Source organism: Myzus persicae, unplaced genomic scaffold, assembly GCF_001856785.1.
Source record: "Myzus persicae strain clone G006 unplaced genomic scaffold, MPER_G0061.0, whole genome shotgun sequence".
NCBI classification, from domain to species: domain Eukaryota; kingdom Metazoa; phylum Arthropoda; class Insecta; order Hemiptera; family Aphididae; genus Myzus; species Myzus persicae.
Genome location: NW_019102777.1, coordinates 155,178 through 173,634, shown reverse-complemented (window position 1 = coordinate 173,634; position 18,457 = coordinate 155,178). Strand labels below are relative to the sequence as shown.

Genomic DNA, 18,457 nt, shown 5'->3' with positions numbered 1-18,457 from the left:
GTATAGACGGATGTATACATGTATGTATGTATGTATGTATGTATGTATTTATGTAGTATTAATGTATGCATGTATAATGTATATGCATAGATAATTTAAGATAACTCTAACCGTACAATTTTTCAAAACGTTACTGACATTGAAAGAATTTTTGAAATAAAATATTGAAATACCAACGAAAAATTCATAAGTGGAACGTGTGTGTAATATACCGTTAACAGTGTCCTGAAAAAAATTGAAAATGACTTACTTCTTTTAATGATAATATATGTTTATAATGTATTATGTAATATAATTTTAATTGGTTATAAGGAATAAAGAATAAATTATACAATACGTTTTAAATATAATATTTAAAACTAAACATACATAATATTATAATAAGGAATTTCCTGTACCCAATTAATGTTAAATTTGTTTACTTTGTTATATAATGTTTTTTCAAATAACTGCAGAATGTCAAATACAAGTTTTAAAAGGTGTGATGACATTTCTAAAAAAACGTGTGCTTAAACAAGCCATTAAATTTCCGATAAGTTCCACGAAATGTGCGCAAACGGTTGTCAACCAAATGATTTTCAGCTGCTCGCGGTCCGTATGTATAATGGCGTATACGAACAAAAGAACAGCAATTTTTACTCGTCATTTATACATACATATACCTGCACTGGTAGAGGCATCGATCATTTGTCCGCCATGTGTATGTACATATATTATGTAATATATGGGTTACATTTTTTTTATCTCTCAACCCCCTCCCCTAGCTATACCACCGGAAACCCTCTCAAAACCAGCTCCCACTCACTGGGGGGAAGGATTGCCTGGTGAGCTTTATACCTACTTCCACCCGAAGTTATATATTACCCGTCATGTAATGCAAACGCGTTCGCAAAAAACCAAAATGTGCATTAAAATATTAGCGAAATGTTTTCGTAATTAATACACATTATTATATTACATACATTACACGTTGTGTCAACACACGTGTCGCTTTTTTTTATAAAAATAAATAAATAATAATCACAAAAACAGAACGTGTTGTACACTGACGTCGACGTCGACGTAGGCCAAGACAACGACGACGACTGTAATATTGTAAAAGCAAAAAAATAAACAAACAAATAAATAAACGCCGAACAATTAAAGTATATTTTTAAATATTTTATTTTAGAAATTGTATAGGTACTATTGTTACGACGATATACGATCTACGACAATGGGAAGGGAAAAAAAACGTTTACCCTTTGTTGTGCAGCCATCGGCGTCGTGCATAAATAAATACGACTACCGAAGTTCTCGGATCGCAATGCCCGTATTGCTTGTGTCTCTGGTCGCACCTGATGCGCGCGCGTGAAGTTCGTTTTGGTGTTAAAGTCGGCAATAACATTATACTATTATTACACATTTTTACCTGATATACACACGCGCGAATATTGTAGGTATATTATTTCATTATAATATCGTGATTTCGTCGCTAATTTCAACTTTTGTTTGCCGCCACTGTCATGAAGAAATCGATCGCTGTCGGCCACGGGCTGACGATACTGTGCGTATTCGCGACGGCCCAAGTAAGACGTGCATCTATATAATGTCGTACGGTATTGCGACCGTACCGTGTTATTATCCTACGTTGTTTTGATGGGGTTTTTTTAGGTGGTGGTGGGGGGGGGGGATTGTTCGTTGTTCACACATGGGTCAACCCATAAAAGTTATTTAAAGATATTGAAAAATTATGTCCATTATATTATAGTTTTGTAGCTTACTATAATAGTGATACATTGTCATTCACAACGACTCATCCAATTCTAAGTACCAAATAAGGAAGGTATAGTACCTAGTATAAGAATAAGTGGAATATGAAATGGTGGTACCTTAATATTAAATAATTCCGCTAAGTATTGTTTGAATAGCTCATCTGTAGTTCATGATTATGGTGGTACCTTCACTGTATAAACCCCAAAAAATGGGCCAAGATCAGGGGATGGCCTAAGAAGTCAAATGCATCGAATAGTTCATTTCGAATACTCCAGTATTATAACATTTTAGAGTGACATTATTAACTGCATGTGTGATGTACATACTTCTGATCTTTGAAATAAAAATTGCAATTTAAATATAAATTCAAAAAACAAAAATCGTCATAATAATAATTCAAATTGTCAATATATGTGACGATAACGAATTTTTCCTGAATTCAAACTTGATACAATAATTATTTTTGACAGACTTGTCAACAACATATTATATTAACTCAGCTGTCATAACACGTTAAAAAAAATTCAACAATCCACCAACAATGTTTGGTAAATTTGCTTACAAGCTTTGATTTTTCTATTCCTATCCACTATAGATATAATGCAAAATTATACTACGTTGTATATCTTTATTATAATGATAGCATTAATTCACAGCTAAGAAAAATTGAGAAAATTTTACTTAACACTTCATTAAAACTTAAATTACATGTATGCATAATATGAAATTACCCGTTAGACTTTTATATGATATATTATCACAGCTGGCTATACTGCAACAGCTCGGAAGATATAATTTGATAAAAATAAAATATAATTTTTATGTTTGAAAATTATTTCATCAACAGGTGTAGGTAACACATTTAATTACAACTTATCCTCTCCTGCACATTTTTTATAACAAATTCAATACATTGTCGGGAGTTTTGGACAGAATATAATATTATTGTAACTTGTAAGTTATTATAATGAAATTGTGTATGTACAGAGCATTACTTACTCAGGCCACGTATTTCGTGTTTTCGCAACGAAAATGCATTCAACGTTAGAGGAAACATGTTTTGTTTGACACAATTATAATATATCCTTTCGTTGGACCAATAACTGACGATCGAGTTGATATTCCCATTCTTGAAAAAGTAATTTCACATTGTATTTACGATTGTTTCGAGTTCAACTAAAAATTTATGTTTTGGACAGTTTTAAGTGCCTACAGAGTATATAAGTAAATATTATCGCACATACATATTTGTACGGCTTAGACGTTTATTGTAAACAGTTTCTGAATAAGTTATAAATTTTCATATTTTTTTCGTTAAAAATATTACAGTTAACGATATTAAGTTAGTAAGCTGCCTAAATAATAAATTGTTTGGTTATTATTACAACTGCGAATACACGCCGTATGAAATATTCAGTAGCCGGAAACTTAAAAGGAAATGCACTTTTATTATATATGTAGATATATTTGGGTTTTATTTTATTTTACTTTAATTCGAAGTTAGTCAACTACCGCAATTAGATACGTGTATAAAATATACACTGCTGCAGAGTTCAGTTGTTTTCAATAAATTATTCCACGTTCTGAAAGGAAAAAAATCAATAAATTTAAAAACAAAAAAACGTGTCCAAACCATAAAACTTGGCATTGGGTTTATTTAGTAGTGTTATTGAAAAACGATGCGATGACGTTGCATTCCATCGCTGTATAACAATACCAGATATAAACGTGTAAAAATTAACTCGATGACGTATCTTTCGATAAAAATGCGGAAAACAATCTCATCATAAGGTTCAAAGTCTGAATTCTAAAATGATATTGTCAACCTTTTTTTCTCGGAATACAACTCAATAAAGTGTCTGTCGTTTGTAGTACCTCATCTATACCTATGTTTAAAATTATAATAAAGACGCGTAGTGGCATAACAGTCCCCTGAAAAAAAAACACAAAATCGTTATTTATTAAAACGTTATAAAACAGTATAAAACAGTATGACATAAATATTGACACGTTAAACCAAATTTTTCCGATCCCCTTCATTTTGTTTTCACCCTTAGACGATGGAACGTGTAATTTGTTTGGGCACTGGCATGTAAATAATAAATGTCAGCGCTGGTAGTACTAGACTAGGTTAAACTAAAAAGAAATGCTGTTACGGCGTTGTGCCCACACATATTATTATCATAATATTATGTATAAGATCCAAGTCAAATAATACAAAAAATAATCGCAACGGTTGATTTTGGGAATATTTTTGAACATAATACCGTTATAATAATATTATGATTTACATTTTTTTCGATTGAGAAGTTAGGGAACCGAATTTGTGATTATATTTTCATTGACTGTCATAGACAATCATTAAACATTAAATGAGTCAATAGTGATCCAATGGTCCCTTAAACTTGTCAAATGAGTGGTGGCAGTGGCACCGAAATCGATTCTAATAAGGTTCGGCTGACCGATTTTTTTCACCCTCATTTGATTTACATCTCATACGTAACTTTGTAATAACTAATAAGTAAATAATATATGTTATAGCGTAATTTTGGGGTGGTGGTAAAGACTTAAATATGAGATTTCGTAATTTGAAATTTAAGCTCAGTCTTCCACTGCATTAATGACCCATGATAAGCGAAACATTAAATTAATCAATTTTTGTGCAACGTGGCATATGTTCATATGTATTTATAATACAACCATACAATCATTTCTACATACTGTCACAAGTGTATAATATAATATAATATAATCACCACTACTGCGGAACCTTATAAAAAAACGTTTCACTTAAGCTTATGTCATTACGACGGCGGTGATTATTATTTTATCATTATATTATAATATATGTATTTATTATTATATTGTATTTTTTGTGTATTTTAACTGTGATGCGCTATCTTCTACACGATTTTCTTAAATTAAATTTTAAAAAAAATATTCTAAGTTTATTCGATTAATATTCCTGCACGATGTATCTGAGTGATGTATATTTTTTGTATTACCACGGGACACTCATCAAATGGTATTTGAAATATGGTTGCCTGATAAGTATACTTAAAAATTGAAATAATCAGAATTTGACTAAGTCAATCATTAAAAGAAAGCAAGCTTGGCGAATCACTTTGTATACATATACTAAATATAATATAATATAACGTCCAACACGTCAAAGGTCATTCTCGTGAAAATTGGGCACGAACACTTGCAACAAAGTGCTCTGTGGTAAATCAAGGTATATAATTAAAATGACAATAATAATTTTACTTTATTTAATTAATATAATAAACACGCACCCGAAAGATAAAACGTGTATAGCAACGTCATCATTTTCGATTATTCCAAAGAGGCACTCTATATAATTATAATACCTTTAATATAATTGTAGTTGTCTTTACAAAAAGACAGTGTGTGTGTGTGTGTGTGTGTGTGCGTCTTTATGGGTGGGGGGAGGGAGGACTAGAAATTATTAAAATATAATTCAAAATCATATAACGGTTGATAATATCATAGATAGTTCCTAAATGACGGGTATATTTATTATTTAAGTATCGATATCCAAGGTCTTGAGTTTCTAGATTGTTTTTGTTATGTTGTTTTTTTTTTCGTTTATTATTTTTAAAATGTTTCAGCACATTAGGTGTTATTACAAGTAAGATACATGACATTACAATTACGATTTGTTATGTTGTAAAGGCCATGTAATGCAATTATGCAAAAGGTTATAATATATAAGTTATATATAAAAGGTTATATCTATCCAGCTCGAGAATACTCGACGGTCTGACGAAAACTGGTTCTTCTGCACATTGCCTCGTGCTACTTCCCTTCCATAGTGGAACGGGCTTAGAATGCAAGGTGTAGTGTAAGGATACGCAGAATCAGAGTGTTCTCTCGCTGGACAGAGTATAGATACATACGGAAATTTGATACGAACGGGAATTCATTTTTATATTCCAAAAGCATAAAAACGTTCACGGATATTATGAGTGTCTCCGCTTGGTAAAAAAAAAAAAGAAAAATGTCTACTTACAAACGCCGTTTTGCAGGTTATGTGCAGTCAAGACAATAACAACGAAGATGCTGAGGTGTACGAAGCAATCAGCGAGAATAGGGGAGGAATGTTAACACAAATGATCGCCAGCAACGGATTGGCAAGCGCGTCGAAAAAGTTGCACATTACGCCGCTCATTATGTCTGATCTGAATCCGCCAACAGACGATGATAATGACGATGTCACCGACGACGCCGAGGAACAGCAACAGAAATACTGCCGACGTCCAAGTCCCCGAGTACTTGCTTCCCTGGCACAGGAAGTGGACAATACCGGAACAGGAATTAAAGGTAAATGGAACATGTCACAGGCTAAGGACGATCAATCAGAAGTCGATAACGCCAAGTGTCGATCCACGAACGATGACGGTCAGGAGTTCGGATACCAGCCGCGTAGTCGATTAAATTCAGTGTCTGGAGGTTCGAGACGCAGACGTAACATGCTTCAGAATGCGCCAGCTGAAGACTCTCGACCGGTGGTTATGGCCTAGCTGTAAATTCCTACCACCGATGAGTGGTTATTATTGTACACAATAATCCTATAACATTTTATACATAATTATAAAACATAAAATAAATCAATGAAAAATATTACATTACAACTACTTTGATACCTAATATAATATTTACTTTATTCTAGAATTTGACTTAGGTACATAATCAATACATCCAGTGTTGGACTTATCCATAGATAAATAATACGCGACTGTTATACTGTGTAATAGTATATATTATATACGAATAACAATCTATTAAATAATACATATAAATAAGTTTATTTTGACTGTGAAAAATAAAAAAATGAAAATAATACTAAATAAAAAAAGTAAAAATGAAACAATAATTTATTGATATTATGAATTCCTAAATACTTTAAGACCACAAGTCAAGATATGTATAAAGTTTATTTTTATACAGATTATAATGAATCAAGTTACATTAAATATAAGTTTTTAGGCTACCTACCAAGATTAATAATTATTATCACACCCGTCATAGTGTATAATTTTAACGTCTTTTCAAATGCCAACTTGAATTAAATTTTTAAATTTATTGTATTTTATATTAATTAACATAAAATTGGTATTAAATAAGAGGAAGTTTGGTACCAAATACATAATAAATGGCATGACATTGAATGATAGCATATATTACTAAGATTTGTATTATTACTTATTAGACTTATACAATTTTACAAATTAAATAACTGTAATATATAATAATATGAATATAAGTATAATTAGTAATTACTTCAATTTTCGGATCATTGTAGCCTCCAATATACAGGTTATCATGGGGCTGTTATCCTTAGTACACACAGTTTAATAACTCAAACATTACTTGTTTGGATTTCAAGTTAGATACATCTCCAAAAAGTCATCTGGTTAACGATTTACAGGAAAAAGGGTGATCTCTTTTGGAAAAAGCAAATCCTTATCATCTGAGACTGTTTAGTGTAAGCGTTGTATACAGTTATATTATGGCACATTGTTCTAACATGATACATAAACTGGCGTACGTGACTACGGGACCGGACTCTCAGGCGGGAATATGCTGATCCAGCAATTCCCACTTTGGCAGTTTGAACAGAAAGACCTCTTTGACATGGCCGGTAGGTTAGTCGCTAAGAAAGACGCAATCGGGCAGAACCTATCTTCATTATACAAAAAATGCATGTAATAAGTTTTTGATTAGCAGTAATTAATAAGTTATAGCACCTAATTTGTAGTTTACGTATTTAATAAACGTATCTTTAAACCATTTAAATATCATCTTTGAGTATAATTCTTTTAAACACGTCCTACTTTCTTCATCGAGGATGACAACGAGCTGGTACACAATATCAAGGACTCTTCTTAAATGGTATAAAATTTAAGTTTTTGAAAATATGATCTATAAATAATAAATGTACTTAAAAATTACTAAAATCAGACTTTTACAAAATTCATTTTACTAAAAGAAAATATTAGGGCGAGCATGCTTGTGACCTTGCACGAGCTATAAATGTTTTAAATCAAAATTTTAAAGTGTTTATAGTAATTTATTGATATGAGTTTTAGAAAATGAATACTATCAAGGTATTTTGTAAGTAAGTTATCTTTATGCAAAACACTAATTGCACACCTAGTAGAATATAATATACGTTGTATATGCATAACGTTATCATCGTATTATAATCTTTTGCACAGAATATTTATGGCGCATTTTGGTTTAAACAATAAAACATTGGTCAATACAAATAAAACAAAATGTATCCCCCAAAAATAACTTACCTATTATTGCCGTTTTGATGGATATATTCGTCCTATTCTCACGGCGTTGTATACAATTGTCTGGCTATTTTAATATCAATAATGTGGTAGTACCTATAGGTAACACACACGAAAGTCGTGTGTTGTACATATACGACTAAACATCGCAATATATTATGGTATTTCCGAATTCCGAATTTTTTGTCGCAGTCCTTCGCCAAAGTCGTTTTATGCACGAAAAAAAACCACTAACACACAAATCGCTCGATTTATTATTATGCTGTATCCTTATCGATACGATTTACGGGATCTAAACGTAAAGTTCATGCTGTAATACCTCATGTTCGATCGGTGGGGTTTAACACGCTCATTCTATCCTGAAACAAAATATGAATTCAATGTATAAGTACACATACATAATTTATTATACTGATAACAATATTAAAGTCTATATAATTTATTGGTATTGGTAACCTCAATTACATAGAACGAAATTTGTTTTTAAACACAATTCGTAAAACGTACAACACGTCATGTTAATTGCTGTTATTTTTTTTATTTCTAATTACAACAATGTGTCAAAAAATCAAAAGAAATCAATACAACAATCTCATCTCGTAAATTGTATAGGTACGAGTTTTTTTTCAAACTATAGAAGTGTATAGAAGAATCGCATCGTCGTCCTATAGTGTGTGAAGGACATTTTTTTTATACACAACAAAAACAATGTTTATAACTATATTGTTCCAAGTCCGTTAATTTGATTAAATAATAAAACAATAAAATAGGTTCTTTTATAATTTTGTAGTAGCTATCATAAAATGTAATTCAAGGTTAATAGTTTAATATGCCGAGTATAATGCATCATACTGCAGTTTAATTACTATTTGCTTACACAAATTTAACAACTTTCTCCCACAAACACGTTAAATTTCCCAACATAAATAAGCATATTTATATAACGTATTTATATAAACTTATATTTTATACTCTCAACTCTCAAGTGTCTAAAGACCCCATACTTATTATATAATGCACGAGTATATGCATTGAAATTTATAAAAAAAATTATCTACACGCAAATAGAAGATATTTTGAAACATTTAAAACGTTTTTTAGTGAGAATCCTTTTAATGGACGCATAGATAATGTTCATAAACATACGAATAAAGTTCATTGCTAGAATAGAACTTTTATATAAAGCGATTTGGTCAATATCATAGCTAAATGACCAGGTATGATCGCAACTTTGTGATACGCAGGTGTAATGGCCGCCACTGGCAGTGCATATTATCACTTCGATTTATTAATTAACAAAACAGTACAAAATTATTAATTCTATGGATAAATAAATCTAAAAATCACTGCCAGCTAGGTGCTGGCATCCCAGGACTGCCAAATCCTTGAATCCTAAGGATTCCTTTCCATGCTAAATCATTCAATATAATATATTGCATATTAGTACGTGCGCAGCCCATAACTAAAATGCGTCTCAATGCGATCATACCTAGTTATTTAGCCATGGTCATTGGTCAATATTATTTATATTGGTAGATTTTTATATTTTCGTTGAATGATTAATAAAATACTATTATTGTTTATTGGAATTTGATTTGTATACAATATTTATATACAAAACAGATAGAAACAGAAAAAAGCAATACGTATAATAAGTTTGTTCGTTATACATATTACACAGTACACACAAAATATTATATTTATGTAGATGAGTATTATATATTGCAGTTAGAGACTCGAAATCGAATCGAGTGGAATCGTTCGGTCTTACAGTATTCTGTATTTACGATATAGCACAATAATATAATACGTTGTGATATATATGTATATATTTGTTTATATTTTGTTTGAAATACTTTGAATACACTTAATGGCATTAATGTTTTTCAATAACTTGGCATAATGATATTATTATATTATTATACGATGTACCCACACAGTTAGTTGAAATAAATAAATAAATAGCGCTCTGATACGTATTTTACTGTCAACGTGGCGAAATGTACCAATCTCTGTATATAATATTATACTATAGGTACTTATTGTTATCAGGAGAAGTCGTAAGAAGTTGAAGTCTCAATGACAATTCAAATCATTATTGATGAGTTCGATCCATACTTTAAAGTTTAAAGGTACCTACCATGACAGGCACCAACAAGTAGGTATGTTGAGTGCGAAATGTCGATCAGGGAACACTTACATTTTGAAACTTAAAATATTATGGAACACAGTGGATTCATGCTATACATACCAAATTAAAAGTAAATATTGAAAAACAGTATTTAAAAATATTATGCTATTTAATAATCAATAATAATTTTAAATTAAAATATTTTATCAGTTTAATCCCTATACTTATTTACTTCGAATTTCCTGTGCCATTTTTATACATATTTTAATCAATTTTTATTTGGAATTTGTATTTGTAAAATTATATATCTAGCAAAAAAACTGAACGAATGTTTTTAAAACTATTTCACATCTATATAGACTAATTGAACAATGTGGATCTAATAATAAACGAGACGTCGGTAACGAGCTATAAATAGCAGACGTCACTCACCAAAATGAATAAATAATTAAGAATTATCATAAATAAAATGAAAGTTTTTCGGATCCATCATGTTATTCTCCTGAAAAACAATGATAATTATGTAGGTACTAACTAAACGTTGTATATATGTATAAGAAAAATAGTACTCAATAGTTTTATATAGTAACATCATAATCAAAGATAATTTTAAGTTAAATGACTATTTTATTCATTCGTTTGAGTGAAACGATATCTTTATTACAATGTTTATTCAAACAAGATTGGGGTCAATTTTTAACACGACGTTTTCTCCTAGCAAGGTAATGGGTACTAAATCGCATAGTATTGGTACGCTCTCGCTGCGAAAATACAATTTTGACAATTATTATGGCACTGTGCGACCCTTCTGTGACGACAACTAATGCGCTATATATATATATATATATAAACAGGCACGCATACCAACTGTGCGAATTGCCGCAAACGAGGTAAATTATTATCATTAACAAACCACCGCGGTAGGCCAAAAAGTTTCATTCGGAAATTTTTATAATTTTCCAGACCGGAAAAAAAGGTAGTGCGTAGGCTGCGCATTTGTGTGTTCGGCGTTCACGGTACGAGCCGTTGTTATTTCCGCCACGCCACACCACATACCCCCCCCCCCAACCCTACCCCTAACCCACAGTATATACAGTGTAATGTTGTTGTTATTTTTTATTATGTTTACCGTATAGCTTTAGCTCGTTATTTTCAGTTGATAAATCTGGCCAAACACTCGTAGTTTTCATCGTTATTACCGCGACATCTCTTCTCATTACAGTATCTTTTCGGATTTCTCCGCCGAACGTCTCGAGAACGTTCAATGTCGACGTCGCCCGCCATATGTATACATAGGTATTATGTGTGTGTGTGTGTGTATTATATACTTACACGTATAGTATTGTATACGACAGATACGTAGGTACGCAGTGTATATCGTTATAACGATTTCGTACGCTGTCAAACAAAAAACAAAAATATATAACATTATTAATAATAGTAGGTAGGTACGACTAAACGTACAACTCGCGGATGAGGTAACGTTAGGTTTATCGTTTAAGAAAATAATAATATTATTGAAATAAAACGCGTAAGATGTCAGATGTATTTTAATAATAACACGGTATTGGGAATTATATAGGTAACCACAAAACTCAATGCATGACTTTTTTAAATCTGTGCCATTTTCAAATTTTCAATAGATCTTCTACTTTTACTGGAAAAGAACTGAGTAACACACTAACACAGAGGAGTTACGAGCGGCGGTAAAACATCTAGCAGTGATGTAGGCTAGCTTGACGAAAAATACAGTGATGTAACCCGTCTTGACGACTAAATACAATAATCTACACATCTATTTATTACCATACACATTGCGTAAACGAATGAACAGAAGCACCAAGCACCCCCTCTATGTTTTGTCGCTATCTATACACTTGTGGTGTCTACCGGTGCTGCCAAAAGCGACGGTGGTCGTAACGTGACACGGGCGCCGGCAGAACACTACGTTTGCTCCTGGATCAGAAGGTTTTTTTTGTGAGGAAAATGCGCAAAACGTTCGGTGGTCGATTAAATATTTTATTGATAAACTAAGACAAGTAAAACTATAAATGGTCGTTTCGCTCGGGTCGTCGGTCGTAAGAGCCGAGACGTTGGGCTGCTCGAGTCGATTCGAGAGCGTAAAAGTGAGTGAGTTCGTACGGCAAAACGTGAGCGGCTTCGAGCCCGTAACGGCGAAAAAGTTGGTTCTCGAGGCGGGAGACAAAATTGTAGCGGGACGACCAAAGATAATGCAAATAAAAGGTTTACAATAATTCACACAGTGAATAATACAAGGAACACAAAAATAATACAAGTATAAATCGTTTACACAAAACAACAACAATACAAAGGTAGGAACGAAATAACAAAATGGTAACGACAAAATAATTACGGCGCGCTAGCGTAAGTGGTGATAACACGTCGTAATCACCACACACTCATTGTTCGTCTAGTAGTATAAGGTTTACTCTATTTTCCCACATTTATGAAACTAGAAACTACTATAGTATAATCAAGATTTTCAAGAAGAAAAATTCGATACGTATCGATACGTCCCACGTCGTATCGAAGTCCGAGTCCGATACGGGTCGGTACGTATCGCTTGTATACTGCACGTGTAACTTCTTGAACGCTCAAAATTGCCTCGATGCTTATCGATACAATCCAAATTTTTCCTTGAAAATCTTGATAGTTTAGTACAGATTAAAATATAAAACAAGATGGAGCTCTTCCTAGTAAGTTGGTTAGTTCCTATTGAAAAGTCGTAAAAAACTAAAAAAAAACGTAAGCAAATCAAGTCAGTGTCAACACTAGTAGAGAAAAAACAGTTTTTACGATAAATTATTGATTGTTAATTGCGAATCACTGATATTTAGCACTCACGCCAAATTCCTAACCATCGTCACATCATTATTTGATACAATAATAAATATTACAGTAAAGGCGTCCTACAATAATTTATTCATCAAATGTGGTTCTGCTGCATTCAGGTAGGTTCGAGTTATCAGCAGTGTTGTAAAGTATTCAAATACGTTTTTCTGTATTGAATACTTTTTAAAATATTTTTAATTTTGAAGTATTGGAACGGTTTTTAAATACATTTATTTACTATTGTCTATTGAGTATTATTTTATTGAACACTTTTTTTTATTCCTTTAATTCTTTACTCTTTATTGCCTGTCAAATAATAATAATGTCATTATAATAATAAGGGTAATATATATATTTATCATTTACAAACAATTCGATATCGGTTTTAGTTTTCGTCTATTAATAGCTCAACTGAAAATTTTTTCACTCCGGGAAACCGTCCGTTTATCGTCGACAAAGTTCGCAACCGTACGTTATCGGTACCTACCAACATATTATTAATTATTATATTATAAAGAAATATTATACGAACATTAGCTATGTATGTCGTTCCTGTACTTGTGTACGTGTGTACTGTGTACGGAGGCAACACAATAATAATTATTGCAGGTACGACTTATTCTTAATTAAAAGCTATAAATAAATATAATATAAAACGTCAACATCGATATTTTGACCGATTACTGATTCTGCTATAAATAAGCGAATACGGCTATTGCCCACCGACGTGGCGCCATAATAATACGTGGAACACGGTAGTCTTATCTTCGTGATTTTATTAGTAAATATTATTATTTTTGCGTGTGCGGACTACGAACAACCGATTTCCAATATCGGTCGTTGGCGCACAAAATCATTTATAAACTATTGCAATATTGCACGTATAATTATAGCCCTACGCTGTTTTACACTTTTGTAATATTTATTACTTGGGTTCGTATTATTCGTACAGCGTTCGGTGTTGTCTGCTTGACGTTCCTACAGATGGTTAAAATAACTGTGTTGCGGCGACCGTATACTCTAGTTTTCGTTGTTTACATTTTTTTTTAAATTGTCATGCAATGAGTGATTGTGATTCTTCAACCGAAGTCGATCAGGTTGCAGATTCAGAAGAACCAATTTTACCCTGGTCAAATTATCAAAAATATTTTGAAGTGTAAAGAGTCATTGAGGATAATTTTTTTCACAAGAAGCTGGAAGTGAAGTGCTTAAGTTGTGTCGGTACAAAGTCTTACGAGGTGGATTCAACTGTAATATAAGAAAACATTTAAGCGTAAGTACAATGTTAATTTCATACCTGCCTGTGACAGTTGACCCATCTAATATGTTGTGTTAAATTAATTTTAAATACCACACAAATACCTAATATATTACAAAAATACATAAAAAACAGTGGCGCACAGCTTTTTAAAAGTCAAATTTCAAGTGCTTAAGATGTATCACAGATCGCATTATTCTATATTATGTATTTTCCTGGGCCCCCACAGAAGTCATCTCAGAGGGGCCCAGTATTCTTGGGTGTATGAAATAAAATAAAAAAAAATAACTCCCTCCCCCCTCATAAATAAATCCTAGTTGCACCACTGACCAAAAAATGTAAATTATTCATCAAAACTTATAATGTTAACTAAAAGGTTATATTATTTAATTTTATTCAGACACAACATCCAACTATGTTAAAGAAAATTGATCACATTGATAATGCGGCGAACAAAAACACTTCATAGAGATGCAATGATGGATCATTGAAGCATAATGCTGGTAGTTCTTTAAAACAGTCAGATAAAAATAACCAGATAAAACCCAATTTTAGATTTTTTGGACAACAAAAAATTAACTGGTCAAAGTAAGAATGTGTATTATTTATTTTTATTTTTTATTTTATTAAATAGTTTTTAGTTGCAGCATTAACAAAAGTATTTGATATTTACATGACTATATGATTTTAAATGTGCATGATATATTGAAATATTGAAATATTTTAGAATTATAATAAAATTAAAATTCATACCAATTGACAATTACCTACCCACTTTCAACTGTGATTTGTTATGCTGTTATTATCTCTCACAAAATTTCATGTTTATGTATACCTATGTATTATTATTTAATATTTATACATTTAAACAGAAGTTTATAACAAACATAAACACCAAAACACAAATACATTTTAGTATTTAATGAAAAAAATAGTAATTTATGTACTATATATAGTTGTTAATTAGTTACGTAACTAATGATTTTGATTGCAGGTACTATAGATCAACTGTTGCAAAAATGTATTGTAAGTGCTAATGCACCCTTCAGAATAATAGAAAATCCTGTTCGAAGGAAATAATTAGCAGAGGTTTTCCAAACAAAAAAATGATGTCTTGATCTATACTATAATGAAAACAATTGAAAATGATTTTTAAGAATTATCATTAAAAATTGAATTTGAGATGTCCAAATGTGCCCATATTGCTACGACTGCGGACAGCTGGTCGATTTTTAAAAAGTAAATTTTTATTATTTAGTATAATTATTGTACAATCGTACATTGTACATGGCTAGATACCAATTAGCTTAATATTATATTTTGTTAGATCATACATTCGGATAGCGGTCACGTGGATTAATGAGGATTTATTAAGAAGTACTCTTCTTTTAGTATTGAGACGACTAGACGGTTCTCACACATATGATAATTTAGCCAAAGCTATGGATGTAGTATATACTGAGTTCGAAATTTCAGATAAACTATCTTACTGTACTATTTGTTTAATTTTGAATTAATGACAAGTGATCAAACAGTTTCTAATTATATGAAATCTCTGGTGACTGCCATACTTAATGGTATGTAATAATTAATATTTTTTAAATACATTAATCTTATTTAGCCAAGAACTTAAATTTTACACATTTAATTTCTATTCGTTTTAGCTGTTTTTGGTTTACTTTATTGGTAAATACTATTTACTAAGTAGTAAATACATACTACATAGTATCTCTTAGTTCTTACAGTCTATAATGATTATAAATTATATTATTATTATTTCATCTAAAATTATTTTCTTACTGGTGTATAATGTAAAATGTTAATCAGCTGATCTATTATTTATATTTCTGTGTAGTACCTACATTTATATGCTCTTGAGCTAAAATTAACAAACTTTATTGAAAATAATTTTTGTTTTTTAGGTATAAAAACAAGGTTTGTCAATTATTTGATAGACAAATTCTTAATTACTGCTGCAGTCTGCCACCCACTATTTAAAACAGCATGGATTAAAAATTATATAAAAAAACATTTGGCCTCAGAATATTTAAAAAGTGCCTGTTATGACTTACATACCAGTGATAATGACAATAGTGATGTAGAAGATAACCAAATGAATGATAATTTATCTAGCTTTTTTACCGGGTCACAAAATTCCCGAGAGGAAAAATCAACAGTTAGTGATGAGATAGATAGATTTTTGGGCACATCTCTAACAAAGACTTAAGAATGTTTGCATAATTTACCCACATCAAAAAAGTAAGATTAGTTGAAAACTTCTTATACTATATTAGTAATAATATTACAAAAACATTTGTACTTTGTTTTCAGGTATTTGTGAAGAAAACCACCTAGCAGTGCATTAGTAGAGAGAATGTTTAGTATTGGTGGTGCAACAATAACAAAAAAAAAAAGAACAAATATGACGGATCAGCATTTTGAAGAAATAATGTTCTCAAAATGCAACACTCAAATGTTCGATTAATATAATATATTAAGAATGATTCAGAATTAAATTGATTTTTTTGTTTTGTATTTGATAATTATTTCAAATACTTTACTGTGGATAGTATTTGGGTGGTATTTTAAATACTTTATTTTATAAGTATTTGAGTAATTACTTAAATACTTTTTTTAAGTATTTTTTACAACACTGGTTATCAGTAAATGCAGAAATACAACATTTCGTTTTATATTATAAGTGATACACGAATCTTAATACTTAATGCATATTGCACATAAATAATAACTTAAGTTTATAATGTTTGACTGCACGCCCAGCAATAATTATTTATAATTGTTACTGATACCTATACAATTCAAAATAATCACGTGGTAATCCATTTAAGTAACTGTGTACATTATCGTTATTTTAAAAACTGTTAAGTTGGGTTTGCTGTCTTTACAATTAATGAACGTTTTTAAAAAAAAAATATATATACTTATAAATTAAGTTAGGAACACTAAGTAATGCATGTCATTATCAGTCAATTTTTGTGTTCTATTGACAGTACCTTTATCGCTGATTACGAATATGTAAAAATACATTTTCGGAAACATGTATGAGAAACTACTCGTTTTTCACTCTTTTCAGTATTATCATTATTATGATAGAGATCGGGGATTGCAGGGAGGTGTCAGTCTTCGAAAGTAGATGGGTCGCCTAACGGGTGTAACCTTGCTAATTAAAGTATATCAAGTATTCACTCCCTAAACCACTTGGCTTAGGTTACAAGAAATATTTTTTAAAAGTTAAAACTTTTCGAAATAATGACACTTAAGTGGATCGGCTTGTATATACTAATACCACTTATAATATTACATTTTATGTTCAAGTTCTAGTTGAGAGATTAATAAATAACATAACAGGAGATTATAATAATATGCCAGTGATTAAAGAGATAGATTTCAACAATAATGACTTTTTACAACGAGGCATTTACACACAGTTGGTATAAATGCTGCATTTTTTTTATAGGAATTGTTCATTCAAAAAAAAAAAATAATAATAAATGTTAATCCTCGCGAACGGCGCGTTACGTTGTTCATATGCTCTCACTTTGAAGTTTGTATGTAATATAACACCACTACCATACTGCAGTTGCAACAGTTATTTTTGTTAAAAAAAATAAACTCATACGAATATTTTCAGTCGTAATGTTGTATTGTTTTATTATTCAAGGCTGTTGAGCAGGTACGCAACACTATAGCAATTATGGACAAAATGATTATTTTGACACGAACGATTGACAATATAATATATTAAAATATAATATTATGAACAGGTTCATATTATAATAGTTAAAATTCTATTGTATTTTGATCAAATAATTACTACTAGAGTATAGTTAAAAACAAAAACCCAGTCAATTTGTCGAAAAAGTAGGTTATGGCACTATAATATATGATGGGCAGTATATGCTGTAATAATTGTAATTATTATGTGGTGCGTGTGTGTGGAATTACAAAATCCAAAGAGAACTTTGAACATATCACAGTGATCAACGTGAATTTAAAATGTTTTAAAATAAATATATTTCAAAACAATTTCTACCATAGTGGACATGACAGTTCATACAATTTGAATTTGAACAGATACATTGTCAGATATTATAAAAATCGGATGAATTTCGAGCT

At 30.9% G+C, this 18,457-nt stretch overlaps 2 protein-coding genes and 1 long non-coding RNA gene across 3 annotated transcripts; 2 read left to right on the top strand and 1 right to left on the bottom strand.

The window, feature by feature from the left end:
* Positions 1 to 1,285: 1,285 nt before the first annotated feature.
* On the top strand, positions 1,286 to 6,402 carry LOC111033103. The gene is made up of 2 exons (XM_022313699.1): positions 1,286 to 1,568; positions 5,805 to 6,402. Exons 1-2 carry the CDS (start codon positions 1,506 to 1,508, stop codon positions 6,297 to 6,299), a joined length of 558 nt encoding a protein of 185 aa, XP_022169391.1. The 5' UTR covers positions 1,286 to 1,505; the 3' UTR covers positions 6,300 to 6,402.
* Positions 6,403 to 6,413: 11 nt separating this feature from the next.
* Positions 6,414 to 8,432, bottom strand: LOC111033104. Its single transcript, XR_002604373.1, has 2 exons — positions 8,082 to 8,432; positions 6,414 to 7,701 (listed from the first exon to the last, which is right to left on the bottom strand). It is a non-coding gene; the product is annotated as an uncharacterized LOC111033104 (long non-coding RNA).
* A 7,192-nt stretch (positions 8,433 to 15,624) lies between these two features.
* LOC111033106 lies at positions 15,625 to 16,860 on the top strand. The gene is made up of 3 exons (XM_022313700.1): positions 15,625 to 15,897; positions 16,243 to 16,579; positions 16,652 to 16,860. The coding sequence occupies exons 1-2, from the start codon at positions 15,837 to 15,839 to the stop codon at positions 16,545 to 16,547; spliced, it is 366 nt and encodes a 121-aa protein (XP_022169392.1). The 5' UTR covers positions 15,625 to 15,836; the 3' UTR covers positions 16,548 to 16,579; positions 16,652 to 16,860.
* The last annotated feature ends 1,597 nt before the right edge of the window (positions 16,861 to 18,457 follow it).